This window comes from Atractosteus spatula, chromosome 1 (genome assembly GCF_055471065.1).
Source record: "Atractosteus spatula isolate fAtrSpa1 chromosome 1, fAtrSpa1.hap1, whole genome shotgun sequence".
NCBI lineage: Eukaryota > Metazoa > Chordata > Actinopteri > Semionotiformes > Lepisosteidae > Atractosteus > Atractosteus spatula.
Genome location: NC_142706.1, coordinates 45,010,352 through 45,029,714, shown reverse-complemented (window position 1 = coordinate 45,029,714; position 19,363 = coordinate 45,010,352). Strand labels below are relative to the sequence as shown.

Here is a 19,363-nt window from a genome sequence, read left to right as displayed (position 1 = left end):
CACAAATTTATTCAAGAGCTCTGTTCATAAAAAGGCCATATAAGAGAAAACTATAGTGGTTTTGTAACATTCAGACATCTGGAGTAAGTTTGAAGCCCATGTGTTTTGAAAGGTGACAGTGTAGCAGTGTACAAGGCTTAAACTGGTGACAAGGAATTGTATTTCAATGTATAGATACTCTAACCAAAGAAATTCAATGGAAGATCGGAAAAATCCCTTGCATCAGTTGTAGGTGTCCTTCTTTATACAACGTAATAAAACACTAATAAAACAAAGCACAGGTTGCTTTCCCCTAGTGTATGGTTTGCCTATCCCAGGAGTGCCAACTAACATCACTGAATGGTTTCACTGTTAAGTAATAAAATGGGTGCCTCTTTAAGGGTAAATTTTAACAGGTGCTGCAGGAGAACTGGATAAAGGGCAAAACTCATTATAATCATACATAACCTTAATCACATATTTATTTATTTCAGTATATATCTACACATTTCAATTATTCATTTATTATGTAGTTAAGTAATAGAAGAATGATCAAGCTCAACAGTGGCTTAATTGGGCAGTTAAAATCATTTTGTTATAGCCCAATAAAAACATTAATTTCAACAAGCAATTTCAACTATTTACTAGGCTCAGTAGTTCTCAGTACTGTCATAATTATGTTGACATCTCTTCTACAATGTTTTTCATACAATAATTAAGCCTATGACTGGTTATCATTCTATTATAGCATACTCTTTGAGCATACATAATATTGCCATGCTGTACCAGCTTAATGTTAGCAAATTTCTAACTGTGATGGAGATAAGCTTTTGTAAAAGAAAGTGCATTATATGATTCACATGAAAGGTAAAGACAAAAGTTTCTTCTGTAACTTCAATTTGTAGTTCTCACATTGCAATTGTATGTGCAAAATTATTAGCTGTTTTATAACTACATACAGTCTACTGCCTTATTAGAATTTTGAAATTCTCATATTGTTTTAAATGTTCTCAAATAATGTACAGTACATTATATTTGTTTTAATGATTGTTGTATAACACAGACACAGGTTGGATAACACAAATTATTTATCTCTATCTTATAAGATCACTTTATTGGCCATATACAATTTCTTGTATTAGGAATTTGCCTTTACTCATACACCATGAGACACACAGACAGGGAGAGAAGCTTGGGGTCAGAGCGCAGGGTCAGCCATTTATACAGCGCCCCTGGAGCAGGTGGGGTTAAGGGCCTTGCTCAGGGGCCCAACTGTTATGCCATGCCCCCGGAGGCATCGGCATTCCACCTCACATTCCAGCACAGTTCCCAATCAGCCCTTTTCCCCAGCCTATTTAATGCTGCCTCACACTCTTCCCGGTGCTCGGTATGAGGGTTTTCCTGGCTAGAGCTACTCCCAGTCTCATTGTTATTCACTACTTGGTTTTTGGCTTCCTGACCCTGGTTTGTTCTCCGTCTACGTCTCCTGGTTTCGGTTTTGGTACTTTTGCTCTCGTTCTGGTTTTGACTCTCGGCTCCCTTAAGGATTACGGCTCCGCCTCTGGTTATTTGTACTTTTGCACTGGCTAGTTTACCTACGGCTTTCGGACCTCGGATTGTTCTTTCGACTACGCCTTTTGGAGTTTGCCCTGGTTTTCTGTATAGGGTCCTCACTACTAATTCTTAACACCAGTGGAGTAGGATTCCTCTGCCTGCCACAGGCACAGATCCTTGGCCACAGAGCCACCGCACTGCCTCATTTATCTTCTCTATAATATAAGATTATTTTAATTTTAGCTAGTATTTTGAACTCATGTAGCCTAAAGCATAATAATAGTTTAGTTCAGTCAGGAACCTTGAGAGGGCAGCAGCCACTAGCTGGAATCCATTGTGACTGAGTTTGATGTAAGGATATACCTTGGGAATGTCTGGCAGCTCACAGTTCATTGCAGCTGGGACTAACGAGCACACCAATTTAGTTTAGCCTTGAAGTCCTAACTATGGGATCTTCCACAACTGATCCAATACCATGTGCTCAATAAATTGTTTGACCCAGTACAGTTAGGATTTGTTTGGTGTTGGTATGAAGTAATTTTGTTCAATCTATTTCTTAAGGTTAACACAGGTGCCCTCCTGTTTAGTTGCTTTCAGTCTGCATCAAGAAATTTTGAACGTTCAAGGTTCCCCAGGGCCACACATCTTGGACAAGGCAGATTTCCCTTATGTGTGAACCATGACAGTATGTACTAGATGCACAGGAATGAAAAAGGACACAAGTTTTAATTATGAAGCACTATGTGTTATACATACATAGATGTACTATAGTTATCCACAACTAAGCAAAAATGAAATGCGTGTTGCTTTAACAACTTTGAAGATTTGAATATCATTTTACAGTAATCAATAATATTTTATTGTTATTAATACTTCAACGACAACCCTGTGTTTTTCTGTCTTCAAGGTCTAACTGGGATGCCTAATTGGATCTTATGCAATGTTTGTTTTCATCAGCCTAGCACCAGTCGCCAGCTTGCAGTTACGAACTGTGGCCACATTATATGTGAAGTGTGTTTTCAGAAAGGTAAAATGTTTCTTTCAATATACAGCATGTGTGCGTAATATGCGTAACACCTGTACTATATATTATTTTGAGTAACATTTAAAACAGTTTTGAAATAATCAGCAGAATTGAATAAATTATGAAAACAATAAAACATCTGTATAGGGATGCAAAAATTCTAGTGAATTTATGGATTACAGAAAAGAAGAATTTGCTTTTCCACTTTTTATGTCCAAAGTGTTTTCGAATTACTAAAAAAAACTCATCTTAAATTCAAAAGTTTAATTGGTGTTACTCATAAATTAGGTGGGTCATTTTTTTATCCAAACGTGAAGATTCCAGGATAACAGCTGTCTTTTTCTTTTGATATGTCTTGCCTTGTGTGCATTGGCAAAATTGTTTAGACAGCTGGTGACCTATTTTCTATGGAAAAGTATGCTTACCTCAGTCTTCAGAGCTCTGCACAGTAATAAAACAAATGGTAATTCATGGACGTGCTTCAGCTGGCTTGAAAAATGGCCAGTTTTGATGATGAAGTCATAAATTCAAAGCTGCAATAAGTATGTATTTAGGATTTAAAACTATCTGTGGCATGGACTAAGTATAATATTCTGTAATTGCCTGTCACTGAAAATTAAAAAGGTAAAAGATCTTATCAATTTATCATTGCAATGCCAGTCCATGCATTTTTGTCTGTGACAGATGCAAGCATACATATATCTTAATTCAAAATTCTGTGAACTGTAGAAATATTTGATCTCTGTCCTTTCAAAGTACTTAGGATGTTGCATCTTACTGAAACAAGACAAAGTCTTATAAACCTTTTTTTAGAAGCTCTTAGTAGTTGTATGATGTTAGCACTGTTTGGCATTCTCATCGTATACTATAGAAATAATAAACTACAGGCTAATATTAAATATGTAGTCACAAATTTCCGATTTTATCAATACTGTATGATACAGCACTGAAACACAGAGCTTGTTTCCTTTGATCCCACAAGAATCAACTCTACGAATGTCTTGGATTTAGGTGTTAATAGGGAGGCTGGAAGGTTGATGAGACACCCTGTATTTCCTGCCTTTCCTACATTCCCTGATGTTAACTTCTGTTGGTGTCTTGACACAGAATCTGATTGACTACACTATAGATAGACTACACTACCTTTCTCACAAGGCTATCACACCAAAATGTTTGTATTTATTGATATAATACAGAAACAACTTCACATTCTAAAATCACCACTTTTAACATCTCCTAGAAATGTAAAAGAGTCAAAGAGTCCTCCACCATCTGCAGGTTTGCAGGAGCGATACATGAGAAAGTCATTCACTTTCATGAGAAAGTCATTCGGCTCAGGCCTGGCTGATGGAGGTAGAGAATGCTGTCCCAGGTGTTGTTCCATAATATAACATAAATGGGCAGTCAGGTTCAGATCTGGTAACTGAGTAGGCCATGATATATGGGTAACATCAGTGTCATACTGATCAAACTGCCAGGCAGCCACATGTGCTCAGTGGAGAGCATAGTCCTTCTGGTAGACTCCCCTCGCAGCAGGTAAGAAATTCTGCAGCATGAGGTAATGATGATAACTCATTATTTATAACTGTTATCTATCTAGTAGTGATTAGCATTGACTTTGTCTTCTAATGGAATGAATGTCCACAAACCATGCCAGGAAAATGCACCACGCGGCAAATTTAGAACCACCAGAACTCTCACTGTAAAAAAAACAGTAAAAGGTGTAAAGTGCTTTAAGTTGTGCCACACATGCACTTGTCTGATTGTTGAGAACATGGTGAAGGATGGTTCATCTGACCATATCACATTTCTCCACTGTTCTATTTTCTGTGCAGGACCCTAAGCATGATGAGATATTAAGATAAGAGAGATCACATTATTGGCCATATAAAATTTCTTGTATTAGGAAAATGTATTTTTCTCATAACCCAACTTGCTCTCCATGAGACACACAGACAGGGAGAGAAGCTTGGGGTCAGAGTGCAGGGTCAGCCATTTATACGGCATCCCAGGAGCAGTTGGGGTTAAGGGCCTTGCTCAGGGGCCCAATGGAGTAGGATTCCTTAATGTATATTACATTATTAATACATTATTTGCTTAATGTATGAGCCATAGTTGTCTGGAAGCTCTTTCTTTCAACATACTCAATGTCCCTTATTTATCTGGGTGTTTCCACTTTTGCCCACTACCTGTACATTTTCATAATTATATAAAATGTCATCTATTGCATACAACATCTGGACTGCTTTTGTATTTTGTTCTTGAAAATATTTTAGTCAGTCAGTGATGCCCTCTGGTGGTGATATTGCAACATATTAAACAATAAAATATAATAGAAACTGCAGATTTGATATGAAAAGTATCAAAGTATTCTTTAAGTATTTTTCTTTACAATGTGTGTTTTGCTTTTTCAGGGAATAAAGATCAGTGTCTTGTCTGTAAAGCACAATGTAAAATTCAGCCACTTTCAAACAAAGTAAGCAATCTTATTTCCTTTTCTTCATTTATGAGACATTAGAAATGCTATGTACTTGAAGTGTAGTACAAAGAATGATACTGTGTATTGTAATGAAGCTTTAGTAGCAAAACTATCTACCGACGACACAACTAAATTTCATATTAAAAAAAATATTTTAGCCTTAGATGTGTTCCTCTTCCGTTTAATATAGATGATAATATAGTACACTTTTTAAAAGCTTTTAGAACTATATGTTTGTACTCATCTGACAAACTGCCTGCTCTTAGCTTTCAAATGAAGGTCATAATTATACTTGTTTACTCTCTGATTTTAAAAATCACCCCAAAAAATTTTAAGAAGAATTTTGTTTATGCAAATCGTGTATGTATCATTTTGGTTTTGCACATTAAACAATGATTTATTTAACTGGAATTTATTTAACATGTCTGATATGTGACAGTAGAGTGTTTAGCAAAATGTGTCCTAGTTTGTGAAATTACAAAATGATACACATTTGTATATTTCATTTAACAATTATATTTTTAAAATTTAATATTTAATAATTTTATTACTTAATTTAAGTCTTTCTCAAACTGAAGGCTTCAAACTATGAGTACTGTTTATTCCACCCAGCCATTACCATTAAGGGTAAGATAAGTTAAAGTAAATGTCGGCAAAAACCAGCAATGTTGACTGCATACTGAAAGTATGCATTGTAACATATGTTGAACACATACTGTATGTATTCAGATCCATAAACTCAAACTTTGGCAGAGACACCTTTGGCAGCAATGACAACAGCAAGTCTTTTTGGGTTGATCTCTACAAATGTTGCACACTGGCTTGGTGCAGTTTTTACCCATTCGTCTTGGAAATACAAGAAGCTTTTGGACAGCAAATTTTTAGTCTTTCCACGGATTCTTAAATAGATTCAAGTCAGGAATGTGACTGGGCCACTCAAGGACATTCAATTTCTTATGCTTAAAACATGCCAGTGTAGCTTTTGGCTTGTACTTTGGATTATTGTCTTGCTGGAAGGTGAAATTGTGTCCCAGTTTTAGAGGAAAACCTGCTTCAGACCTAAAATTTGCCAGTACAGTACAGTACATTGCTCCATCTCCAGTATGTTCCCATCAGTCTTGACAAGCGTCCCAGTCCCAGCTGATGAGAAGCACAGCTATAAAATAACGCTACCACCAGCATGCTTGACAGCAGGGGATATGTTGTTTGCATGATACATTATGTTGGGTTTGTGTCAGATGTATCATTTTTCGTTTAGAACAAAAACACTCACAGTGGCATCCCTAAACAGTTTCCTCCAGCTGTCTAGTGTGGAAGGACATCTTGATCTAGGTAGTGTCTGGGAGCCTTCCACTTCTTAATAATCAAGTTCACCATGCTCAAAGAAACATTAAGGGTCTTTGAAATGTTTTGTTACCCTTCTCCTGATCTCCTAAAATTATACAACTTTATCCCTGAGTTGTTTTGATAGCTCCTTGGTCTTCATGATTGAATCGTTGCTGAAAATTCAGTACCTGACTGAGAGAGTTCTCATGATTTCAGACAAAAACACCCATTATTGTCCCAGAGGTCATTCAACTAATTTTTAAGCTTGTTAAATTTATGTTTTAAATTAATTTAGGTTTGCTAAAGCAAAGGATTTTAATATTTTTGTAATTATGACGTTTACATTTTTCTTTCTTATTAATTATCTGTTTTCTTCTTTCTGTGTTTTTTTTTGCTTTAAATGTGTGGAGTAGGTTTTGTATAAAATGTATTATTGACCTTATAATACAATAATACATGGGATTAATTTTTATTGTCTTGCATTCATTTACAAATAACCACAGATTGCTTACATCTCATTATTGATGTGTTAGTTTAAAATGCTGTAGAAGTTATGAAGTCTTTCTGTAAAATATGATGTCATCTATTTTGAATTTTTTTGCCATTTTTATTTTTTTTATATTAAGTAAATTCAAGTAATTTTGCTATCATGGCATATACACTTATACAATTATAAGTGTACATTTATATGTTAGACTGTAGATTCCCCAAGGAGACATATTTCTAAAATGCTTAAACCTGTTTTTCTACAGAGCAGTCCAGAAGTCAAGGCTCTTTTCACAGACATAGAACCAATTTGTAAGAGGTATTGCTCAGAGATAACAAAGGTAATTGTTTCCTTTAAAGTTATATAAAATTTATATTATTATTTTCTAATTGGATATATGGATAATCTTTTAAAAATATTTTAGTAAGCAAATGGATCTAATAGCAAATAGTCATAGACTGTTTTAGACATAGGTATGTTCTTTACAAAAAGGAATAATTTAGTAATTTTACCAAACATAATTTAATTGTGTTATCTTTGGCTTTGACTTTGAAAATGCATATTTTGTGAAAGAATTTCAAAATAACAAAAATAATACATCAAATAACATTAAAAATGAATTCTTTAAAAAGTCCTTGTTATTAGCTTCAATTTAATTACACAAATTGGAAATTTGAGAGATAAAGCTGGACCAAATTCAGGGCAAGATATTGGAAAACCAGTCCTACCATTTGCAATCCTGTCTGAACTGGAAGATTGGGTTTGGTGTAAATTGTTATTGAACAATTTACAGTCACTGATCTCAGAATTCTATTGAAAGTCTGGTTAGTTACCCAGAGTTATCCATATGATATTGATTCAGTAGAAATCTTTTACCATCACTCTTGCAGTTACAGAATATTTAAACTGTAGCATTTTGCATTTTTTTTATATTTACTGTGCTTTTTTGTAGTCTCTTTTCTAGTGCAAAATGTTTTTGTGAAGTATCTAAAATTATTGAATTTCCACAGAAGTATAGAAAGAAACTTTGCATTATATAGCAGCAGGCAGTGGTGCACAATTTCTATACTTTTATATCCTATTACTGTTTATTTGCAAGTGGATTAAACTCTCTGGCAAAATATATAGTTATTGGTAGTTAACTTATATGTTTTTGTTTGCTGTGTTTCCATATTATTTTTCTTCTTTGCTCCCCGACTAAAGAAGGACCATTCAGTAAATGTTTATATTAAGAGGCATTTTAAAGTTTTATGAAATTGACATTGCATTACATTAAAATGAATGTAATAGGATACTTTAATTGTTTTTGTAGTGTGACTTGCAGTTGTTAAATAATTGCTTCTACAATATGGTCATTTTTGTTTTTTTACACAGGTTTTAGAATTTCAAGAAAGACACAGGAAGAGGCTGTTAGCATACTACAAACAAAAGGTGAAATTTTTATTCTGAGTGCGAGTCGGCTTTTTAAATTAAGAATCATGCCTTTTTGTTCTACCACAGATTTGGAATAGCCAGTTGTGTATTTTTCACATCCTGACTTGTAGCTACAAACCCTTCAGTTGCACACAGGAGAGAATGAAGAAAAATGTAGCAAAAAATGAATTTTGTAAATAGTATCCCTGTCATCCTTCCTTAAAATTTTCATAGATTTCACAATAGTACAGTTAGTGCAATATTACCTATTAATGCAGTAGTCTTGCATTTTGCTCCTTATAGTTAATGGTGCATATGATCATAGCATGTACAGTACGGTATGTGGCTTTGTCATTTCTGACTGAGGCATTCTGTGGAACAAATCTGAAATACATTGAAAAGTAAATACATTTTGAAACAGAAAATGTCTAGACGTATGGCAGTTTTTATTTCCCTCATACTGTAAGTAAAGGCTAATAATTGTTACAATCAATTCATTCTTTAATACTTCATATACTGTACGTCCAGTACTATTTGTTACTGATACATTGAAAATTATTCTTTCGAAAACTTTACAAGTATTGCCATTTATTTCTATTTGGAGTTAAATAGTAATTTAAAAATATCAGTAGTACAAATTGTGTACTCCCCACTTTGCAGACAAACCTGGGGACAGAGTCTTGTCAATGCTCACATTCTTGAAAAAACTGCCTTTTTTTTACAGAGTGAAAAATTGGAAGCATCACTTCAGAAGATGAAGGGTGAGATGCAACAGATGAACAAGTAAGAAATCTCTGCATCATTTCTTTTCAAGTATATTGAGCTCAGTAAGGTATGATGTACATCCCGTTTCTTTGTTAAGTTAAGCAAGTGTTACATATTTTTTGTGATGTCTTTTAATTTACAGAAAAATTGCTGAACAGAAAGCCTACATTGCAAAATTGGAATATTCTCTGCAGAATCAAAGGTAGGTTTCTCTATTTTTTTTTTGTTTGAAGATGTGGGCAAAAATGAATAAAGTCCTTTCCAGAATATAGTCTGTGTCTAAGGGTTTGTTTCCATGTGTATTATAACATATAATAACAATTTGGGAGGAAGGTTAGAATTAATCTTGCATATTATCACTCACACCCAGGGCAAACTAAACTAAACTAAACTAAAATGTTTAGCAGATATTAATAAAATTGCATTTCAGATGCCTTGTGCCTGTTTAGTATTGAGGCTATAAGAAAACTTGCAGTGGCAGTCCCATTGGAGCATACATAGTGCTTTTATATAAGAAAAGAATATGAACTGATTAAAGTTTTTATCAGGAACTTATGTTTCTGTATGAAAATGGGAGGAACTTCCCTATTTTGTTCCTTGAAATTATTGAGTTAATGAGATATACTCTGTCATCTGTCATAATTTATTTTGGTCACGTGAACATGTGCATCATCACTTCATGTGGCCATAATCACATGTGTAAAGTGACCTAATGTCCTGAAACATATTTTTAAATTATAATTTTTTGAATTGTGTATGTAGATGTAGTATCATGATATCATCCAGCAGCCTCTCTTCACTTGCAGTGATGTCATGTGGCACACTGTTACATACCTCTTACAAAATTACACCATTTAAATTAATCCGGTGTTACTGTTACTATTAACGTAGTAAGGTTTCACTGTTTGTTTACAATGTTGACACTTATGTTTATTTGTTCTTTTTCTTTGCTGGCTGTTGCACAGGCACAAAACAGTAATGATAGACAGGATGAAATTAAATATGTCAGTCTTGATTTTAATTTTAACAAAGCTGAGTATTTTCTTTTATACCTAGCTTGAGATCACAACAGTCCTATTGCACATCTTCCTCACCTGCCCCATCAAATGCTATAGCAGGTAAGATTTGGATAAGCTTTTGTTTGAGTATATTTTTTAACCAGCCATAAAACATTTTTTAAATCAGTTAAATTAGCGGAATGTTAAGAAAGGCTTTAAACTATCACTTTTCTCACAAAGTATATAAACGTACAGTAATATGGTCAGAAGGAGCACGTAAAAACGTTTCCGAAATAACCACATGTAAGACTTTGATGCTTAAAATGTTTAGGGAGAAATGGAATACTGGTGTGTATATTTTCTTTAAACTACCAATACCACCCATATACAGTACAGTTTACATAATATGTTTATGTTCCTAAATTAATATCGTTTATGACCTCAGATGCATTATGCTCCTCTTCTTTTTATGCTCAGCTACTAAAATTTCCCTTTAGTTGTAAAATTCCATATAAATATTCAATACTAAGTGGATTAAAATGTGCACAGTAAAGAGATTAAATTATTAAATCTTTTTGCTACCGACCAATGCACCACAAGTGCCCCGTCAGTCATTTTCGCCAGCTAATCACGTACCGCGGTACGCAGCGATGGCTTGTGGGTAGTTGCGTGCGGTACGGGTTTGTACCGCGATGTTTGAATGGCTGCATCTGTATCTTGTGTTCTGTTTTTTTGTCCTAATAGACCACTATCACCACCTACAGTATAGCAGCAACTTGATTTTTCTTAAGGGTCATATGTCACAATGCTAACTAGTCTGACTACAAAAAAAGTGAAGTCCTTATTTTTGGGCTTATCAAGACTTATCAGGAAAATTCAGTGTAATGTTATTTAAAAATAATTGATGATTACAGCCTACAGTGTTCTGCCATTTCCAAACTGTGTGTATTTAATTTGTGGTATAGTTGGTAAATGCAGTAAAGTATTTAAACCATATCCTTTAGTCACATCAAATTAGACAGTGCTAGTGTTCAGTCACCCGTGGTTTTCATCATCCATACTGTTCCATGTCTTTTGTCCAGTGGAACATTCGTTCATTGTAATGTTCAAAGTAAAAAAAAATGTTTCTATAAAATTCATACATTAATCATGTTTTTAACTGCAGTATCTATTTCAGCTTAACACCTTTTTCTAATGTAAATTAGATATACTCATTGTATTTTATGTAAATGTTGCACAATTACAATTAAAACAACACCTTTGTAAAAGAGTCTAGTCTGTTGTTTCTATTGCCTGATTAATAATACCCTATCTGTTATCATCATAATGTTGTGGTAAGAATCAGCAAGAAATGTTAAACATTTGATTTGTACTGCTTTGTAAAGTTGTTACATGTTTTGTTACATGAATGTTATATGAATGAAATAATACATTTCCGTAGCTTTCATAATGACACAATGATAATCATTTTGGTGATGGTGTTAACACTACTTAATTCTGCATTCAGTCAAGTTCCGATAAATGCATATTAAAAAGGGCCTTATCACTTCACATGCTGAACATCTTCTGCTTTGAACGTGTTACTTACACACAACCAACTGACGTTTGCGCTGTTTAACTTTGCAATGCTAAAGAGACTTATTTTTTGTTATGTAAGCAAGAATGTGTTTAGGAGAGTTATCTAAAATACTTTAATTTAGTTCCCTTAAGTTCGTTTCAAGTTATTGAATGATTTGTATCATTTTTAGAGACAATTATATGTTATACACCTTACAAGTAAACCTTTAGTTTTATCTGTCAAAATCACTCTTCATTGCCTTTTGTGTTTTGTAGCATCTTCATTGAAGCAGATTCCATTTGGTTTGCAGAAATGCTCACAACCATCACCAACAACCATGTAAGCAGGCTACTTACAGTGGATTTTAAAGCGTATTAATTGAAAAATATATGTCAAATATGATTTGTCAATTTGAAGATACAGTATGTAATATTTTAATGAACCAATGTTTCTTTTGTGTCTAAAAATCAAACAGTTCCCATTTTAAGGCTTAAATACAGTAAGATTTTTTCATGATTATATCTTTATCTTGTATTTTGCAGGAGGTAAAATTCACAGACCTGCTGTAATAAATATGGCAAAAGGGTGAAGGCAGAGAAATTTGAAACTGTTTTAAAGTAGAAAAAGTTTCAAATTGAGACTTTATTTTTAAAATACTCAATTACACTCTCCTGCCTTGACACACTAAATAAGGTTCTGAAACATTAATCTTATATGTCTAAAAAGCCATATAGATTTTGAAAAGTACTTTTGATCACAAAATATCCTACATTTTGGGCAGACTAATTATACCAATATGTAAAAAATTGAGCAACAAAGTGGTTTATTGGCAAAAGAAAATTCTTAATTGCAAAGAATTAATGTTCTTACAATGATCACTGCTTGACAAATTACAGACCACCAAGTTGTGTTTAGAGTAAAGTCATTAGAGGCGATGTAGAAGTCTCCTGCTTTTTACTGTACAGCTCCCTAGATGACTTTTTCAGCTCTTGCTCCAAAATACACAAGATTCCAGAAGAGAAAGGAGATCCTTTAATATAAGCATTATTCCTGGGTTCATGTATCTGCACATACTCTGTGCTACCAACTGTTCGACTACTGAATTTCAGTCTGATGTTTAAACAAGGCTTACAGTACTTACTGTAGTAGTCGTGAATTTTACTTGAATACTCAGTAGAGATACTACTGTTTCTACTGTATATTTTTACCTAATTTAAAGAATAATCATACGTCTTGATTACATGTTACACATACAAAATACATAATTATAATACAAATTTACATAATACAATAATACAATCTGAATACAAGCTTTTTGTATTTCCTATGGTATATGCTGAACCACATTGAGGCTCCAAATGATGCATAATGTTGATTCTTTATTTTTCCCCAGGTCTGAACCAATGGATGTGGATGTCCAGAAACAATTTAGAAACGTATGCCTCATAAATTATGGTGTTCACCTCATTATTTTTTATTATAGCAGTATTACAATACCTATTGTATTTAAAAAATATGTACATGTAACTCTTTATTATATTCTACACAACATTTTTAAAAATAAAATGTTTTAATACTGCATCTCAAACATAAAAGAACTATACAGTAACTGCTCTTTTTTGGAGCCAATTGTATGTATATTATTTTATGGTTCTAGTGGTCTATCATATACCTGGCCAGTATGGGACCCAGGTAAGAGTAGCTGAGTGAAATGATGCATAATTGTTTGCTGTGATACATCGTGCACCAGCATTAGTTATAGCTTTACCAATAAAGATGAACAGTTATTTCAGATTTTTGATAGAACCTGGCATATGTGATTTTTAAAGACAGCTATATAACCTCCTAGTAGTGTTTATTACTACATTTGTGAACAGAGAACTGAGTGTTTTTTTCTAGAATAAGGTATTCTTTTCTAGAATAAGGGATATTAATTTAAAAATTGTTCTGTTACAAAGTACATTCATTAATGTGCCAGATTAAAGACATCTTATGTTTTTGCCTTTTCAAAGATATTTTTTACCGGAGAGATTATACATTAGCTCTGTGTGATTAGCATGCGGTTTACTCTTGTTTTGATCAAGGTGTGTAGCCAGTAAGGAGGTACATACTGTATGCGGATTAGATAAGTTTTGGCAGCACATTTTAGTATTAAGGAAAAGTATTGTTAAATGCTTTTTAGCAGTTTTTGTTACGCATGGATTGCTGTATTTATTTGCATCTCCTGTTTTCTGTTGAGTGAGACCCATTCTGTTACATTATAACAGGATCAAATTGCCTGTGTTTATATACAAAATGAAAGTATAAATCAATACAGATGCAATCTGATGTGTCTTGTACTTATAAACCTTCTTAAGTGCTTTTTTTTGTGGTTTATTAATAAGTAGTCTGCAGACAATATTCCCTTTTAATCTCCACTCTTGGTCATGTCTGATGAAAGATGTTTTTAAACAGCTGGCTAAAGAAATAACCATCTGGCTGATCTGTCACCCCCTATCATTTTACATATGTGCTGGATTGTTGCTCTTATCCATAGTACAGTAGGCTAACAAGGATATGGATATATGTTTTTATAGATCACAGGCAATCACCTGTGAAAACATGCGAAATTCAGTTGGCATGAGAATAATTTTAAGCGTTGTATGTGTGGGATGTATCATCTTACACTAGACATTCAACACTCTAAACACAAAACAGCAAATAGTCACTAAATAAAACAAACCTCTTTTTCTTTTTCATGCAGCTTACATTCTAATGCACAAATGGGTTCTTTACTGTCTTTGATTTGCAATACTTGAAACCAGCTAGCGTTTTGATGAGATCATCAACATCATAACTCTGTCATCGTGAAAGACTTTATGTATTTATAAAGGCAAAAGAGGATATAGACATTTTTATAGTTGTCTCGAGGCAGGTGCACTGTTAAAAATATGAAGTAGTGTGAAATGTTACTTTCGATGTAATGACTTGCTAGGTTCAAACAGAGATGTGCATCCCCTAGCAGTTTAATTTAATGTTTACATGTGTTTTTAATCCTTGATACACATCCAAGGCATTTACCTTTTTCATCACATCAGCTATTGGAATAAAATATCTTATCCATTACCTTAAACAAAAAACATACTTGTCTGAAAACATAAACCACATGTGAGAAGAAGCTCTTTACTTCTGTAATGTCTGTAATGGATCTGCTTTGGAGGTACTGTGCCCTGAGTTCTAAAATTGCTGAATTATTGTTTGAGACTGCATCTCAGAAGGATTTTTGTTAAAGTCTGATGTTAAAGAAGTTTTATTCCATTATTTCAGAAACTCCAATCGTTTTTTGTTAGTTTGAATTATATGTAAACACATTCATCAAATAAATCATCAATACAATTTTTATCTTTTTTATATTGTTTTACCATTGACAACAGCCTGAGATGTCATCAAGTAGGATTTCATTAATAAGTCCACCCCAGGACGGGTATATGGGTAAGTTAGTGACATTTAGAGTATGAATTATTAATATTTCATAAGCACGTTTGTAAAATATGTGAGAAATGTTGTGCTATTTTTTATTTTAATTTTTATTTTTGTATACTATAAATATTGTTATGCTTTATTATTTACTGAAATAGTGAGTCTTGACCAGCAAATATTTTTTTAATTCAAAGAAAATTATAAATCTGATTTTGAATTACTAACATAAGATTTTTAGTTAAGGCAATTAAAATGAAAGTTATTTAAATCAAGTCGTTTACTTGAAGTCTAGTTAGATTTTTTTGTTGATCTTCATAACAACATTATAAAACATTCATTGGGCAGTTAGTTGGAAAAGCTTCATAGTGATTCATTTCTTTCCAAATTAAGTATCCTCAGTTGTATCCGGCATTCTGTTTTGCGTTTAAGCAAAATTAATAGAATTATTTATCATTGAGAGAGTAACTGTTTGCATATCCACATAAGATATTTTGCTACTTTGATGGTAAAAAGTGGTGAAGAACACATGTACATTTAGATTTTGCATGAATATTAATGAATTATTGCTTGGTATACCAAAACAGTCTCTACCCTTGTGAAGCACTGAAGCACTTTCAAAAAGGCAAGAACATACTACTAATAATAGTACTGCAGTAAATGTGGTTTCACCTGTAAAATAATTTACAGTAGCTAATAAGCTGCTAGTACTATTTCTTATTTTAAGAGCACAAATAAGTTTCATATGGACTTGAAAAAACTAAAGTTTTAATCCTAATTTTAAATTCTGCAACCCATATTTCTCCTTAATTTTAGACATCTAATGATTATTTTGCCAAAATGTTAAAAGAAATCTATTGAAAATAGCTACTGTCAAGTTATTCTTGTGTAAAAAAAATGTTAGATATCTTTGTTGTGATGAAGACAATTATTTGTATCTGTAAAGATTCAGACTAGTTAATTTTGCATTTTAGTATTTAGTGGTTTGAAGCTGCTATACATTCTATCAAATTTTATCAAACACCAGTCCAAACTTATACAAAGTGTAAGTGTCTTACTACTTTTAAAATTAATTGTGCTTCTATCGAGAGACATGTTTTAAATTCCAAACGTTGGGAGGTTTCGGTCAAAATGGTTGTCTGCTGTGTCATGTTTTATGTGTTAAAGATTACAGAACCTGTTGACTACATTGTTGATTGAAGCAGCATTCAGATGCAGTATTTATGGCATAAATGTTGTACAGTATGTGTATAAAGCAGTGGATTATTGTTTTGGAAACAGATGGAATTAAGCATGATCTGAAACAAAGCAGCACTCAGAAAAGATTTCTGAGTTGGCAGCGTAGAAAAAAACAATGCCAGTCTTTAAAATGTTTAGTATGGCATGTACTTAATATAATTTGGTTAAAATTAATTATAAATATTTTAATCAATAGGATACTTCAGAAAACTACTTAAACTTTTTGGCCCATTTAAAACATAGTAGCCAGACAAGCTGTTTTTTTTTCCAGACAGCCTCCTCTCTTTTGTAACCTTTTTAGTGTTACTAGGAATGCAGTAAATGTCATATATAGAACTGTAACTTGATGCATGAGGGCTGATTAAAAAAACACTTTTGGTCTCTTTGTTATAAGAAGTAATATAGTATCTGCAGAAATTAAGATTTCACATCTGAATGATCATATTTCAATAGCAACAGTGACATTATAAGCATTCGTTTTTTGCTCCTACTTATGAATATTAAAAAGATAGAGTGTAATTTTAATGCTGAATTGTTTGTTGTGTAGGTGCTATCCCCCACAGGGTTACTAGTCAGAGCTGTTTGGTGGCAAATCGCTCCTCTCGAACTGTACCTGTGAGGTAATTTCACATTAGATATCTTATGACTTTCCTCTTATGGCATTCCTCTTTAAATTTGTCTTAATTGTTTAAAAAAATCATGAACATATTCTTTTACAAACATTGCTGATAGTCTTATATAATTGTCTTTATAATTTAATTGTAGCTAGTGCGACTAGCTATTTTTTTATCTCCACAATTTAAATTAAAATTTACCTTTGATAATTATTTTTGTATGTTTTTCATGCCTGACTGTGTATTACATACATTTCTGAAATATTTTTCGCAAAAGGATTTTGTGGTAACACCGTCCAAGCATCAAGTGATAGTGGCTAAGAAATCAGAGACATAAACTTATTATTATACATAAACAATGTTATTATACAGCTTAAACCAAGGGTACAGTTTAAATGTGTTAATAAATTATTGTATGCTATGTAAGCATTGTAAAATTATTGAACTTATCTATATTAACAGATCATATAGTTCATCGATATACAGTAGAATATGTTGGTGGAGAAACATTAACATTTTCTTGGGTCAGCTTTTTGAATTGACAAAATAAATTGTTCTTTTTTTTTTTTCAAGGACCTCACACTTGGAAAAAAGTAAACTTGACATGTGCTTAGAGTACTGACACCAATAACAAAAGTTTAGATCCTGTATTGTGTGAAGTGTAACAGACCTGTAAATTAATTTTACTTGCTTAATGTAGAAAAAAGCTAATGTTAATATACTGTAGGTTTCCCCTTTAGAATCAGCCTGAGATTTGTTTTTGTAAAATCACCGGTTTAATTCTAAAACATTAGAAATTATTTTAGTTATTTTTAAAAATAATATTATTATTTTATGGTGAATTATTGTATTAACTCTATTACTGATTTTTTAATTCACTGTTTTTAATGTAGGTTACCTTTAAAAAACTGCCAGCTGAAAAAAATGTACTATAATAAATCTCTTGTGGCAGGCAGCAAATTAAATATTAGTAGCAATTATTAGGCTTAAATGTTTTGATTAAATCAATTAAATGCTCCATATAATTAGTTTAAAAACAAACTTTTGCCTGATAAATGTAAGTGCAGAAATTATTTAATGGCACTTTAATATGGTTAATAATGTTATAAAGAACATAAGAAATACACCATACTTACTGCCAAGATAATTTGCTAACAAAATTGTTGCTTCTGATGGACCCCTTTAACTTAATATTTCAGAATTTTCAGCCTTGTAGCCATTCTGAGTAGTAATAAACCATACCATGTAAATAGTCCATTGTCTGTAAATAAAGCATTTGTCAGTTCTGCGTTACAATTTCTAATTCAGTTCAGGTTCTTGCTGTAAAGTAACCTTGCAAGAATGTGCATATATCTTAATATGAAGCATTCCCATACTTCCAGGTAAATTCAAGACTTTTAATATTTTTTTTAACTCATCTGTCCATACCTAATTCATGTCCTGTGTTCTGTTAACACCAGTATATGTCAGGAACGTGAAAAATAAATAAAACTTTGTATAGTGGAACATGTACATTTAAATAAAATTTACAAATAAAATAAAAAACATTTTGTTAAATTAATATTATTATAGTATAAAATGAGTGTCTACTAATACTATTTATATAATACCATGACCATTTTCACAAAATGCCTTTAAGGTATGCTGTTCCTTCATTTTTTTCTTTTTATTATGTACTGTAGAAAGTACAATGAAATACTTAATGGAAATTCATGGAATTAGGAAGTGTTATGTATCATTATATATTATGAAATACCAATTGTGCTTGCGGTGTACCCTACAATGGTTAATTAACACATCGTGCTGTATTCTTTTTTGTGTTCCAAGTAGGACACATTCAAACACGATGACGTCATTGCAAGAATTCCGGCCTGGCAGTGCACTTTCGAACACCATGACATCATCACAAGAATTCCGGCCGGGCAGTGCACTTACGAACAAGATGACATCATCACAAGAATTCCGGCCAGGCAGTGCACTTACGAACACAATGACATCATCACAAGATTTCAGACGGAGAGGATTGTCTTCTCAGATATACAGAACCGAGGAGACATGGAATGGCTCAAGCTTTAGAAGACAAGAACCTGTCTATTCTTCACTGTCCTCCCTGGTGTCTATAAGGGAACCCTTCAGTATCCATGGTCTTCTGCATGGTAACCAAGCCAAGTGAATGTCACTGGAGGATTATCTCTTCTTAACTAGGCAAAGAGGTAAAGATATTCACATGTTGACATAGGATTATCTTAAAATTTTCTGTTTGTCTTGGTATTCTCAGTGAAGTGTCCACAAGTATACATGGCAATATTCAAGTGGCTGTTTCTGAAATGTATCCAGTAGGTGTGCGTCTAATACATGAGTGCTATACCTGAAATTATTTTTTTAATTAATAAAAAATAGGGGAGACAGTGCAAGTAACCCTTTTGTTTGTATACGTATTTTCAGGTAAGTAGTTCCTTTAATATCTTTTA

The 19,363-nt window shown here is 32.9% G+C and overlaps 1 protein-coding gene across 1 annotated transcript; it reads left to right on the top strand.

Annotated features, from left to right (window-relative positions):
• The first annotated feature begins 2,451 nt into the window (after positions 1 to 2,451).
• On the top strand, positions 2,452 to 19,065 carry rnf212 (ring finger protein 212). Its single transcript, XM_088918258.1, has 12 exons — positions 2,452 to 2,560; positions 4,972 to 5,033; positions 7,115 to 7,189; positions 8,224 to 8,280; positions 8,987 to 9,045; positions 9,170 to 9,229; positions 10,084 to 10,145; positions 11,859 to 11,922; positions 12,977 to 13,019; positions 14,997 to 15,054; positions 16,826 to 16,898; positions 18,720 to 19,065. The coding sequence occupies exons 1-12, from the start codon at positions 2,452 to 2,454 to the stop codon at positions 19,063 to 19,065; spliced, it is 1,068 nt and encodes a 355-aa protein (XP_088774384.1).
• The last annotated feature ends 298 nt before the right edge of the window (positions 19,066 to 19,363 follow it).

Coding starts and splice junctions, on each gene's coding strand:
- rnf212 (XM_088918258.1), top strand. CDS start 2,452: ATGCCTAATTGGATCTTATGCAATGTTTGTTTTCATCAGCCTAGCACC. Junction 2,561..4,971: donor TGAAGTGTGTTTTCAGAAAG/GTAAAATGTTTC, acceptor TTGCTTTTTCAG/GGAATAAAGATCAGTGTCTT. Junction 10,146..11,858: donor CCCATCAAATGCTATAGCAG/GTAAGATTTGGA, acceptor TGTGTTTTGTAG/CATCTTCATTGAAGCAGATT.